The 13,796-nt window shown below is 41.3% G+C and overlaps 1 protein-coding gene across 2 annotated transcripts in view; it reads left to right on the top strand.

Annotated features, from left to right (window-relative positions):
• Positions 1–10,768: 10,768 nt before the first annotated feature.
• Positions 10,769–13,796, top strand: part of LOC148011800 (uncharacterized) — a 44,198-nt gene continuing 41,170 nt past the window's right edge. The window contains exons 1-2 of one of the 2 annotated variants that reach the window (XM_087670709.1): positions 10,769–11,168; positions 11,431–11,891. In XM_087670709.1, coding sequence (XP_087526835.1) covers positions 10,995–11,168; positions 11,431–11,891 — 635 coding nt within the window. In that variant the 5' untranslated portion in view covers positions 10,769–10,994. Of the gene's footprint in view, positions 11,169–11,423; positions 11,892–13,796 lie in introns of both variants that reach the window. The other variant, XM_087670710.1, reaches the window with a different exon arrangement.

The following is a 13,796-nucleotide window of genomic DNA, read 5'->3' as shown; positions in this document are numbered from 1 at the left end:
AGGATATCTTCATCACTATCACCTGTCATAATCAAATCATCAACATAAATGACAAGTAGCATAATACCTCTCTGTTTTTCTCACATAAAGTGAGAAATCTACCTTGGAAATCTGAAAGCCAATAGTGACAAGATACTGTCCTATCTTGTCAGACCATGCTCTAGGTGCTTGCTTCAAGCCATACAAGGCTTTCTTCAACCTACAAACAAACTCAGGATGAACAACATGCACATAACCTGGTGGCTGCCCCATATATACCTCTTCTTGCAAATCACCATGCAAGAAGGCATTCTTTACATCCATCTAATGTAAAGACCATTCCTTTGATGTAGCCATAGCAATGACTGCTCTTACGGTTGCCATCCTTGCAACCAGATTGAATGTTTCTTCATAATCAATGCCATATGTTTGTGCATACCCCTTGACTACTAATCTTGCCTTGTATCTGTTCACAGAACCATCTGCATTGTGCTTCACCTTATAAACCCACTTACAACCAATTGCATTCTTATCTTTAGGCAAAGGTACCAATTCCCATGTAGCATTTGCTTCCACGGCATCCATTTCTTCATCCATGGCTTTCTCCCATTTTTCTTTTCCCATGGCTTGCTCAAAAGAAGTGGGTTTTGGTTCCTGTATCACTTTGACTATATAGGCATAGTGAATGGCTGTAAATCCATCATATTTCAACCTATCCACAGGATACCTAGCTCTGGTAGACCTGCGCAAAGTAGGTTCACTCCCAGGTGCTCTCAAAACATCCCTAGTCTTCCTTACTCCAGGTGTAACAATAGAAGGAACACCCAACTCATCATCAATGCTCTGTTCTGAGCCACTGGATTCACCATCCACATAAGAGTGACCTGCATTCACATTAAACATGGGCTGATCTACCTTCTCTTTTCCTTTTCGTGATACCTGCATACCACTATCTGCATTGCTTTGAGAAGATTCTCCTGATCTCAATCTGCCTATCCATGGCGAAGAATGTGAACCACTGCTAGAGGACGCTCCAGGTCCACTAATATCTTGTGACTGCTTCTGTGAATTCTATGCAGCATTACCATTTTGTGCATCTACATTATCAATCACATTTACTGGTTTATACCAGCTACTCATCTCATCAAAAACAACATCTCTACTCACTGTAAACTTACGAGCAGAAGGGTTATAGCATCTATACCCTTTTTGCTGCAAATAGTAACCAATAAAGATGCACTTCTCGGCTTTTGGATCCAACTTGGATCTCAACTCATCTGGCACATGAACATAGGAAATGCATTTTCAAATGAGAAATATCTGATTTCCTACCAGTATACCTCTCCTCCAGAGTCATCCCATGTATTGCTGCAGTGGGAGTCCTGTTCATTATGTAGACTAATGTGGCAACTGCTTCAGCCCAGTAAAAATCTGGCAAGTCTTTTTCGTTGAGCATGGCACGAGATACCTCTCCAATATGCCTGTTTTTCCTTTCTGCAATTCCATTTTGTTGTGGGGTATGACTGTATGAATATTGCTGCTTTATGCCATGCTCCTGCAGAAACCTTGCAAACTCATTTGAGAGGTACTCTTCCCCTCCATCTGACCTTAGGCATTTTATTTGCAGGCTTCAACCATAGCTTGAAGAGTTTTGAAATGCCCAAAAACTTCACTTTTCTTTTTCATAAAATACACCCAAACTTTTCTGCTATAGTCATCAATAAAAGTGACAAAATAATGATAGCCTCCAAGAGATGCAGCTTTAGTAGTCCACACATCAGAGTGGATTAATTCCAATGGCTTCTTACTCTCTTGAACATGTCTAGGAAATGGTTTCCTTGCCTGTTTTCCAAACTGACAGGCTTCATATACCTTATGCATTTCTCCAATCTTGAATTTAGGCAATCTTGCAACAATATTTTGGGCTTGCATTGATTTAAGTCGCTGGACATTAACATGACCAATGCGTTTATGCCAGATATCAATATCTGCAACTACACCGGTCCCATGTGCAAACATTGTTGCACTCAATTTAGGCATGTCTGCATCCAACGTAAACATTCTGCCCTTCTTCTTTCCTTTTGCTATCAAGCGACCTTTATTTTTCATATCCTCAACAAAGCATCCATGAGAATTAAATCTGACCTGCAAGCCTTGCTCAACCATTTGACCAACAGAAACCAGGTTCTTGGTGATATTCGGGACATGAAATACATCCGACAGGTATTTCTTTTTCCCATCCTACATAGACAAAGAAATTTTTCCAATGTGCATAATAGGATGTGCAGTATCATCACCAGTCTCCACAAATCCTAGTTTTGTTATTTTCCTTGCATCATGTATCCATTCTGCATGACCTGTCATGTGGTTTGATGCACCTGAGTCAACATACCACACATCGTTGCTTTCTTCTACACTTGTCACAGAATTGGTCATGTGCTGCACTATAAACAAATGCTCATTTCTATCATCACCCTGTCTACTAGAAGATGCATAATTCCCTTGTTGCAATTTTTCATTTATGATGTCATTCTGCTTTTTATAGCAGTCTTTAGCCATATGACCCATTTTACCATAGTAGTAGCATTCAACATTGATGTTTGCATTTTGGCCTCTTTGCTATCCACCACGACCTCTTTGGCTCCCCCTGCCTCTAGAGTTACCACGTCCTCCTCCATAGGACTGGTTTTCTTGAGTTTGCTACATATTCTAATTTCTACAACGGCCTCCAGATCGGCCTCCTCTACCTCTGTCTCTACATCTTCTAGCATTTGAGTAGAAGACAGCTTCTTTTGAAGTTCCTCCTAAAGAAGATGCACCACCATTTCTCTGCTCCTCAGAAATTAGAAGAGCAATCAACTCCTCAAAATCAGGAAATCTTTCACGGACGGAAATGGATGTTCCGAACTGTGCATAATCCTTTCCTAGACCATTCAAGGTTACAGAAACTAAATCATCATCTTCGACTGGCGACCCAATGGAAGCAAGTGCATCTGCAATCTTCTTCACCTTCATGTGGTAGTCATTGATGCTCATACTTTCTCTTTGCACACTTGCTTGAGCTGCATTTTCCTGGCTTGCGTATTTGTGCTATACATTTTTGACAAAGTATCCCATGCCTCCTTTAGCGTACTTGCATCTTGAATATGCACAATCATAGAGTCTGAAATGCTGATAGACAGCCAGTACATAACTTTCCTGGCTCTCTCATGCCATGCTTTAAATGCCTGCATTTGCTGTTGATTGGGAACATTAGGAAGAACTGGTTCTTCTTCATTTCCTGCAACGAATTCCCAATATTCTTTTTCCATAAGGAAATTCATCATTCTAAACTTCCATGCTTGGAAGTTGTTCTTATCAAGCTTTTCAGTGACAATCTATGAAAGAGAATCAGACGCCATTACAGAACACTGCAAAAAATTCTGTCACTGCAAAGAACACAGCTTCAGCCTCACAAGGGCAAATTTGCAAAACTGACGAAAGTGGTATTTGACCACACAGTCACTTCCTAGTGACGATTTTGCATCAACAGGCAACAAGGATGATTCTGTAACTCCCAATGTCTCTGCGCAGGCATACGATGCAATTTCTACAGTAACTTTTCACCAACCTCTAGAACAGTGGTCACACAGCATAAAACAGGGCCTTTTCTTGAGTGCGTGCAGAAAACTTCCGCCTCCAAAATAGGCCCTGAAATGGCCTTAAATCAAAAAAGCAGAGCAACCAAGGGCTAAAGGCCTCACCCGCAGCATATACTACCCTCTTGCTACACCGCGAAGGGCGTCTCAATCTGAGACAATGCACTGTTGCACTTTCCGGCTGTGCTACCTGCAGAGACTTGCTCCCAAAACAGAAAAATGAAAGCAACACTGGTCCTCTTACCAGAACACCGCGAACTTGGTTTGCTTTCTTGAGCTCCTTACCACGAACAAGGCTCTGATACCATGTCAAGATTGTGGGAGAGAAGGAAGGAGTCTCACTTGTAGCTTTCTCACTTGCACAATGGGGGAATACACACACAGGTGGAGGGTGAAAACAGTTTTCCTCTTCTTGTTGTGTAAGCCAAAAAGAACTCAAGTACATAGAAATAGAAGAATCCTATATATGGGCCTCAAACCAAACTCAACTAACTAAGGTGGCATACTAACTGAGCCACCAACTAGAGTAGATAAGGATAGCTGTCATCTAGCTATTATTCATGGGCGGTGTACCAACTGCATCTGCAACAACTGACAAGTCGGTGACATAAATGCACAACTGTCACCGTGGCATATCACGAGTGGAGCTCGATATCTCAACATGGCACTGGTCGTAAGTAATGTATTTTCAAATTAATAGATGCTTGCTTTGATTCCTGCATGAGAAAGCTTTAGGCCCATATTATGCCACATGAGAATAGGACATTGAAAGGGATAAACCGCATCGCAAGTATTCAAAGGATTGAATTCTGCAAATGCGCATATCAAGTGAAGTTAATTGTATTTAGATGCTATGCGATGAATTCATAAACAATATATAAGATTTCAAGCATTGTCAACTTCCCGTCCTCACAATAGTAGGTGCGTTTTCATCACTTTGAAGGTATATACTGCAATTTGCATGCCTGAAGGATTGCATGACAAGGAACTTAGTCTAGAAGAGAATCATTTTCGAAGCTCTAGACCTTTGCCCAAGCTCTCGCTAATAGCTCATGTTTGATAGATTGGAATCTTAATGATATGCATAGTTAGCGCAATAACAATCATAAGGGCTAAAACTAAGATGCCTTGGGGTCCATTTGGTAACTACTACCTTCATCAACCCAACTCAAGAATTGGGCTAGATACAAACTGCAATTCCAAGCTTCCAAGGCAAGTGGAAAGCTCTAGGGATTAGAAAACCCTAAGTCGAAGGAAAGACCGATGTTTTTGTACTTGTTGGGAAGAAGGTTGGATTATCGATCAACGTAAGTGACTACTAGGACTTATGTCTTGTACAGTGTTTGAAACCTGAACATATGCCTTAGTTGAAAGAAGGGTGTGTTAAGTAAATTTTACATGGAACCGCTCCTAATTCCAAGGGGGAGAGCAAATACATGATGGAAAGGTTATTGCGATTATGCCTGCAATGTTTGTAAAAGGATATCATTGTTTTTGTTGATTGATCAAACAAGGTCCTAAATGCTTTTGCATTAAACTAATTCTTGGGGTGTGATTTGGATGATTATTCCAAGTGCTTTTGTTTGATGGTAAATGCATGGTAGGGGTCAGTGATGACAAGTTGCCATGGAGAATAAAGGAATGTTTTCTTGGAAGATGATATTAGGTTGATTGCCTTGATTGTGCTCAATTCTTAATTGGATTAATTAAGGAAGGATATTTTGCGTCGGTGAGTCATCTCCAAGGTCACGCTACATTTCAACCCGAGAGGACATTGCTCGATTCACGGGCCAAAGGTCGAGTGGCCAACCATGGAAGTTGTGTATCACTCCTAGGTCGCTTGGGATCAGTGGAGCTCTGGACACCCCTTGCCTCATCCGGAACAGAGTTGTAGACTGCCGTGAGCCTAACGTTTATGGCATTAGAAGATCCTATTCTAGATAAAGGATGGAAATTATGGTGCCATGTGACTTGGACCGGGTACTTCTGTTGGACAAAAGGGATACATAATTTCTCCTATATGGGCAGGAGAGAAATATTAACGTGAAGATAAGTTAAGAAATTTATTTGAACTTGTTTATCAAAGGATTGCTTGCTCTATATTCGTGTCTGTGCCATAAATTACGTGAACAAACTGCATTCCCTAAAAGTCCTAATTAAGGAAGCTGATTTTGAATGTCACACATAAATGTAATAGGACATAATTAGAAAACTAAAGCTATCAAGGGAAGCGGGTGGACGGAACCCTCGATGGGTGTGTTCTATGGCAGGGTGGTCCCAAAGAACTGGGAGGCTTCTCAAAAGGCTTTGTCGTCACTCGTCTCGACTCTTAGGAATTGTTAGGTTAGAACCTTGATTCATGCCGTTTTAGGGGACCGAAATGTGACTATGCCCTAGGGCAGAGAGGTTGAGTGGCGCATCCCTCTCGTTTCCCATTCTCTTTGAACCAAGTGTGGCATGGGTTTGCTTCGGCTTGGGTATCTCTGTGTAAAGTAGGATATCTAGGACCGAACACTAGAATCCTGTCAGGAGACCTTGACCACTAGGAACCTAGATTTCTCAGGTCGATCCTAGTGGGTTCAGCCACCACAAACGTTCAGTTACGAGGCGAACTCGGGAAACCCTAAGCAACAAACCTCAAAACATTCCATGGGACTGCCAGGTAGCGATGCTTAGATTCGTTTCTTGATGGACCGCTAAAACGTGCTTGGACAATCGATAGTAGGCAAGCATGTTACAGTTGGTATCAGAGCGAAACTTCGTAATGATATAGGATTGATTTATGTATGGTTCATAGACATATCTTAAATAGAATAACCTAAGTGGTATGGCTTGATTGTCAGGCACCTTTGCATCCACAAATGCTGACATGCAAGAGAAGAAATTCCTTCTCAAGCAAATTAAGGCACCTGAGCTTGATGGAGAAGGGATAGATGCCACAATCGAGGCAGAGATATGGATTGAGTTGATGGATTGAATTCCCCAAATGCACGTATCAAGAGAAGTTAATTGTATTTAGATGCTATGTGATGAATTCAAAAACAATATATAAGGCTTTAAGCATTTTCAACTTCCCATCCTTGCAATAGTAGGTATGTTTTCGTCACTTTGAAGGTATATACTGCAACTTGCATGCCTGAAGAATTGCATGGCAAGCAACTTAGTCTAGAAGAGAATCATTTTCGAAGCTCTAGACCTTTGCCCACGCTCTCGCTAAATAGCTCATGTTTGGTAGATTGGAATCTTGATGATATGCATAGTTAGCGCAAATAACAATCATAAGGGCTAAAACTAAGATGCCTTGGGGTCCATTTGGTAACTACTATCTTCATCAACCCAACTCAGGAATTGGGCTAGATACAAACTACAATTCCAAGCTTCAAAGGCAAGTGGAGAGCTCTAGGGATTAGAAAACCCTAAGTCGAAGGAAAGACCGATGTTTTTGTACTTGTTGGGAAGAAGGCAGGGTTATCGATCAACGTAAGTGACTACTAGGACTTATGTCTTGTACAGTGTTTGAAACCTTAACATATGCCTTAGTCAAAAGAAGGGTGTGTTAAGTAAATTTTACATGGAACTGCTCCTGATTCCAAGGGGGAAAGCAAATACGCGATGGAAAGGTTATTGTGATTATGCTTGCAATGTTTGTAAAAGGATATCATTGTTTTTGTTGATTGATCAAAAAATGTCCTAAATGCTTTTACATTAAACTAATTGTTGGGGTGTGATTTGGATGATTATTCCAAGTGCTTTTGTTTGATGGTAAATGCATGGTAGGGGTTAGTGATGACAAGTTGCCATGGGGAATAAAGGAATGTTTTCTTGGAAGATAATATTAGGTTGATTGCTTTGATTGTGCTCGATTCTTAATTGGATTAATTAAGGAAGGATATTTTGCGCGGGTGGATCATCTCCAGGTCATGCTGCGTTTCAACTCAAGAGGACACTACTCAATTCACGGGGCGAAGGTCGAGTAATGAAAATGACAACCACCATGAAAGTTGTGTCTTACTCCTAGGTCGCTTGGGGTCAGTGGAGCTTTGGACACCCCTTGCCTAGTTCAGAACGGAGTTGTAGACTGCCGTGAGCCCAATGTCTATGGCATTGGAAGATCCTATTCTAGGCAAAGGATGGAATTTATTGTGCCACGTGACTTGGACTGGGTACTTCTGTTGGATAGAAGGGATACATAATTTCTCCTATATGGGCAGGAGACAAAGATTAACGTGAAGATAAATTAAGGAATTTGTTTGAACTTGTTTGTCAAAGGATTTCTTACATTATATTCGTGTTTGTGGTATAAATTACGCGAACGAACCCCGTTCCCTAAAAGGCCTAATTAAGGAAGCTGATTTTGAATGTCACACATAAATGTGATATGACCTAATTAGAAAACTAAAGCTATCAAGGGAAGCGGGTGGGTGGAACCCCTGACGGGTTCATCCTACGGCAGGGTGGTCCTAGAGAGCTAGGAGGCTTCTCACAAGGTTTTGCCGTCACTCATCTCGACCCTAAGGAATTGTTAGTTTAGAACCTCAATTCATGCCATTTTAGGGGACCCGAATGGGACTATGCCCTACGGGTAGAGAGGTTGAGCGACACATCCCTCTCTTTTTCCATTCTCTTTGAACCAACTGTAGCATGGGTCTACTTTGGCTTGGGTATCTCTGCGTAAAGTAAGATGTCCAGTACCGGACACTAGAATGCTGCCAGGAGACCTTGACCACTAGGAACCCAAATTTCAGGTCGATCCTAGTGGGTTCGGCCGTAAACGTTCCATTGCAACGCGGACTAAGGAAACCCTAGGCGACAAACCCCGAAACATTCCATGGAAGTGCCGGGCAATGACACTGAGATTCGTTTCTCGATGGACCGCTAAAACGTGCTTGGACAGCCGATAGGCGGGTACGTTACACTAAAAAGCTTTAAATTAAAAAAAGCTTTTAAAAATATTTAATTAAAATGAAAGTTTAAATTTAAAAGTTTAATCAGAAAGAGAGAGAGAGGGGAGGGGGGAAGTTTAATCACACACACAGAACCTAGGCCCTACATATGAGAGAGAGGGGGGAGGAGGGAGGAATTTAATTAAAAAGGGGAGGGGGAAAAGAAAGAGAGAGATTATAAGTGAGAGAGAGGGGAGGGGGTTTTAATTTAAAAGAGAGAGAGAGAGAGAGAGAGAGAGAGAGAGAGAGAGAGAGAGAGAGAGAGAGAGAGAGAGAGAGAGAGAAGGAGAGGGGGAAAGGGCTTTTAATTAAAAAGGGGAGGGGGAAGAGAAAAGGAGAGATTACACGTGAGAGAGAAGGGAGGGGAGAGGGTTTTAATTGAAAAATGGAGGTTTGGAAAAGGGGGTAGGTTTGTGAAGCCCTCTAGAGATTTGCGAGTCTTTCTGAACCTACAATGAAAAGAATATTGGAAAGATTTTTACATGGCAGTGTTCTTCCTAACTCACACAGTGTTCTCCATCTCATCTCTCACATGTAAATGGATTAGTAAGAAGAGAGCCTATCATCTTCTCTTATAATCATTTCCTTGTTTTTCTGCACACACTACTAGGAATGCATGCATGCTCCCACTCAACTAATAGCATGCATTTAGATTGCATGCGTGCTACCTTACAATTTTTAGCTTAACCTAAACTTTAAACATACAACTTTAAACTTGGTCAGTATTTTCTAATGTCTCCTATGTTGCAAAAACAAGGGACGAACTTGAAAGAAAGTTAAAAGTGACATAAATATTGTTGATTGCAATGGCTTCCTTCACTACAGTTGAGTAGAACATCAATGAAAAGGCAAGTTAGTGATAGTGACATGCTATCAGATATTAGAGGTGGGCAATGAAATTAGTGGACATACTTGATGGACTTGCAATGGATATGGAAAGTGCAACCATCCATGGCTGCTCCATTTTGTAGTGAAAACCTCACATGCACCACCCTCAAACTACTAAGTTGGATCAAGTCTATGCATGTCCTTTGATGTTTGCACATGCTTTGATTAAGCACCAAGTCTTGAGGTGTTATTCTTAGATTTTTTAGCATGTCTATTTATCTTATTAGAAAATAAGAGAACATAGCCCCTCCCTTTTTTTAGGGAAAATTGTAATGTTGGGCCTTGTGCAGTCAAGTAGCTTTACATATATCTTTTCTATAATTTTTTGATGAATGATTTTTGCCAGAAAAATTTCCAGGTTCTTCTCTATTTTAAAATACCCCCTCCCTTTTTTAGGAGTAGTTGTTCAGCAATAAAGTTGTTGTAGCACTTTCTATATTAAAAATAAAAAATTTTAATCTATTAAAGTATGAATTTTGTTGTAGTCAAGTTATTGTAACGCTTTCTATATTTTAATTTTTAAAAGCATATGAATTTTGTTAGAAAAAGTTTTCTTATTTTTAAATTTAGATGGCTTGTGATGAATTTCGTACTTTAACACTTTTTACATTTAAATTTTAAAATCATGAATTTCATCAAAAATTGTTTTTCTAATTTTAAATCCTAGTTTTTAGATTTTTAGATTTAGATGGCTTGGAGGTTTTCGACGCCTACCATGTAAGATTGGTATCGACTTAGGTGGATTCGTGGATTATAAGTTTATTGGATTTGATATTGTGCAAAATAGGAAAGGTTTTTTTAAAAACATTTTTCAAAGAAAATAATTTGAGGCAACATTTCATTTGCCATGCAAGTTTGGCGGGAGGCTTAGGAAATTTCTGTAGGGTTGGTGGGAGGTTTAGGGGATTTCTCAATTATAATGTACTAGAGAAATGTAGATATAGATTTATTCACGTCCAACAATAATAAGCTTGCTTAGAGCTAGATTATGTCTATAAAAGAATATATATATATATATATATATATTTACTATTAGTTAAGGAGAGGTGGGGGGCGGGTGCCACGTGGCAGCCCCCCACCTCCCCCACAAGAAAAAAAAGAGAACGCGGGGGCGTGGCACCCGCCCTCCGCCCGCAAAAATAGCGCCCGCCCCAGCACGAAGCACCGGGCTGAGTCTAGGCGCGGAGCGCCTATTATATATTTAATCAGATAACAAATGAGCAATGTTATCTCTCTTATTGCTGGTCCTGCCACATGGCAGATTTTTGGTCTTCCACGTGGACCCACTGGGAGCCTCGAGTGAAAACACTCCTCAGACATTTTGTTACACAAAAATTCTGATTCTGGTGGCGATGAAGCTTCCATGGCTGTCGTGCCCTTGTCTGCTCAATATTTCTGACAAAACTATCAATCCCCGACCCTAGCGTCTTACCTTATACCTTTTCTTTCCATCTTCCTCGTGCAGCCATAGCTGACCATTCAATTCGATAGCCTACCACCCCTCGACCAAACAAGTTTCCTATGGGCGTGGCACAACTCTGATGCAATGGCTGCCTCCACTAGATCCCTCGAAGCAGCTGCGGAACCTTCGTCTTCGTCTTCTGCACTGGCCCCCACGCATAATTATCGTGCATCATCCTTCTTTGCAAGAACCATCAATGTCGCATCAGCGTGGTCTGGAGGAACTCATATAAACTCTCAGCCATCTGCAAGGGTGCAGGTAGATGTTGAGTTGTTACTGTCACCATAACCATCGTCGTCGTCATCATTCTGTCTTAGATAATGGTCTATTTGAAAGAGGAACTGTACGAATATAGAGGCTTTCTTTCTTATCATTCTGCAAGTATAAATTTCAAGCATTCTTCAAGGACTCCGGTAGATGTAGCGATGGTGTATTTGAACGATGCACTGTATGAATGTAGTCGCTTTCTTTCTTATCATTGTCTGCAAGTCTTAATTTCCAGCATTCTTCAAGGATGCAGGTAGATGTAGAGGCTTTATCATCATCATTGTCATGCTCGCCATCATCATTATCGTCAGCATCATCAATTTGTGGTACAAAACATAGGTCTTTATTGCATCCTGGAGGAAGGATCAGAAATCTAGGGACATTCTCATCCTTATTCCCAAGGACCCAAACGAGGACAGAGCCCTATGTCAGGACACACACACTGACTGAGCAGTACCCAGCATCACTCTCAGTGTGGATGGAACTGAATGGAGAGCGGTCTCTGCTCTCTCCAGGAGTTATGGACGGTGAGATTTTGGGTAGCCTCAATGCAAGCCCGATGGTAGCTCCACTTCCATCTTCACGTGTTATGCAGTTGAAGCAGGAAAGTTCAGAAAGAGACAATTTTTATGTAAATATGGGTTCTGCAGTCCGCACACTCCGTGAAGAAATGCCAGTTTTGTTCTACAAGGATCTCAGTTACGACATTTATAGGTTAGCACTTTTCTTCCTTTAAGTTTACCTTTATAGATTTAGTAAAGTTTGAATCATGTCCAGCAATGCTGAAAACCAGAGTCTTCCTTCCTGTAAGCATAACTTAATGAAAATTCGTATGCATAATTGGGGCTTCATGCATGCAATCATGGTAAGATATTTTTGAGGATCCTGGAATGAATCAATGTGATTACGTCCAGTATTGCAGAGACTCAAGCACTGGCCTGCTAATTAAGCACCAGAAATTGAGAGTTTCTTCAGTGACCAAGCAAATGGTACAGGCTAGGGCCGCCTGAGATGCACATGCACCCTGGCAAAAGGGCTGTGGATGGCTGCCTCTTTGGGAGGCTACTTTGTACAATGTATTTCTTTCAAAGTTCTAACTTTCAAATATGCTTCTTCTCGTACCAAACAGTATTGCCCAAAGGTATGAAGGGGATTCTTGGCTCTCCCTCATCCTCTTTGTGTTTTCTAGCAACTTATTCAAATCACCTTTAAGGAACTGAATAACATCCAGTGGTAGGTTTCCTGAGTCTTTCTTGGGGCTGTCCATTGTTGCTCAATTACATGCATACATCTCATTGTCCTACTATTGCAGCCACAGTTCCCAATAGAATCTGCCGTTTCTGTCCTAGCAGTTGCCTATGGCAAGTTTGGAATGGGATTTAGACTTCCACCAAGCCAATGGTAAGGAAGAGTATAGGCGGGGTCTGCAAGGATATATATGCAAACAAGGAAGAGTCTAGGTGGGGCCCCCAAGATTCTATGCAAACAAGGAGAAGCGGACATAGTAAATTGTTTCAAATGCTACATGGCAGGACACAAAGCAAATACATGTCCCCGTCAAAGGAAATCGCCTGTATCTACATCAGTCTGCCAGACTGGACTCTCTTGCCTATGTGGAGATAAACCCTTGTGACAACCTTCCTTGACATGCTCATAACTACCTTCAAACTTTGATAGATCAAGTAGAGCCCGCCTCCCAAGCTGGCCACTCTTTGAGTGCACTCATCAGGCTATTGCCCATTGATTCCCAAGTGACTGGCTCTCTCTCAACCTTATTCTAGAGCTCTAGTCTTAAGCCATCTCCCTATGGAGGCTCTACAAATTGTTGAGAGTTTGCAAAGGAAGCTGGAGTGGGGACAGTTCTTGGGGTAGCAGTGAAGATCCATCTTAAGGATCGTTTCCAGTTTCTGTGAGCAGCTTTTGTACTGCAAATCAATTTTATCCACACCTCTTTCCACTTTATGTGGAATGATGGTTTGTCAAGCCAGTCACACTTGGAAGAAACTTGATCCCTCTGAACCAAATCATGAAATGATCAAGTTTGGCCGATGTAACTATGCCTTACAAGAGTTGAAAAACACTACCATGAACGAATGCAATAGGATCTGGCAAGGACCTAGCTGATAGCAAGGGGGAGGCAAGTGTACATATCATGGTTTTTGGGATACCATTCTTATTGATCTTGTGTAACCAAAAAAGCCATAATTTGTTTACATGAAAGGATCTGCATGGTATAAATGCGTTAGTTGGAACTCATTGTTTATAAAGAACTTTCACATGTATTATTCAACCGCTTCACTTGGCATTTTGTTGGGAACTTGCCCAAAAGTGAAACGTTTCAGGGGTGAAACATTTCGAGGTTGCTTGGTACAGGCAATCTATTTGAGTACATTGCATTTTCAAGTTGGAGCACTCTCTTTCAGTTGGCCGACATGATTTAATTGCTTCATTTCTGCCTATTTATAGGCCACCTCTCCTCCTAGTCGTCATCATTTGATACATGCACAATGCATCTTGTCGGAGAGAGGGAGATTGGGAGCACTCTGCTGGTTGTTTGCACGGCCCATATCTTTGTACACCTTTGTGCTTTGGTATATGGATTCTGTTTCCAGAGTTCAA

This window comes from Lygodium microphyllum, chromosome 28, assembly GCF_053477565.2.
Source record: "Lygodium microphyllum isolate KBCC chromosome 28, Lygodium_microphyllum_v1.1.10, whole genome shotgun sequence".
Taxonomy (NCBI): Eukaryota; Viridiplantae; Streptophyta; class Polypodiopsida; order Schizaeales; family Lygodiaceae; genus Lygodium; species Lygodium microphyllum.
This window is presented reverse-complemented; position numbering and strand designations above follow the sequence as displayed.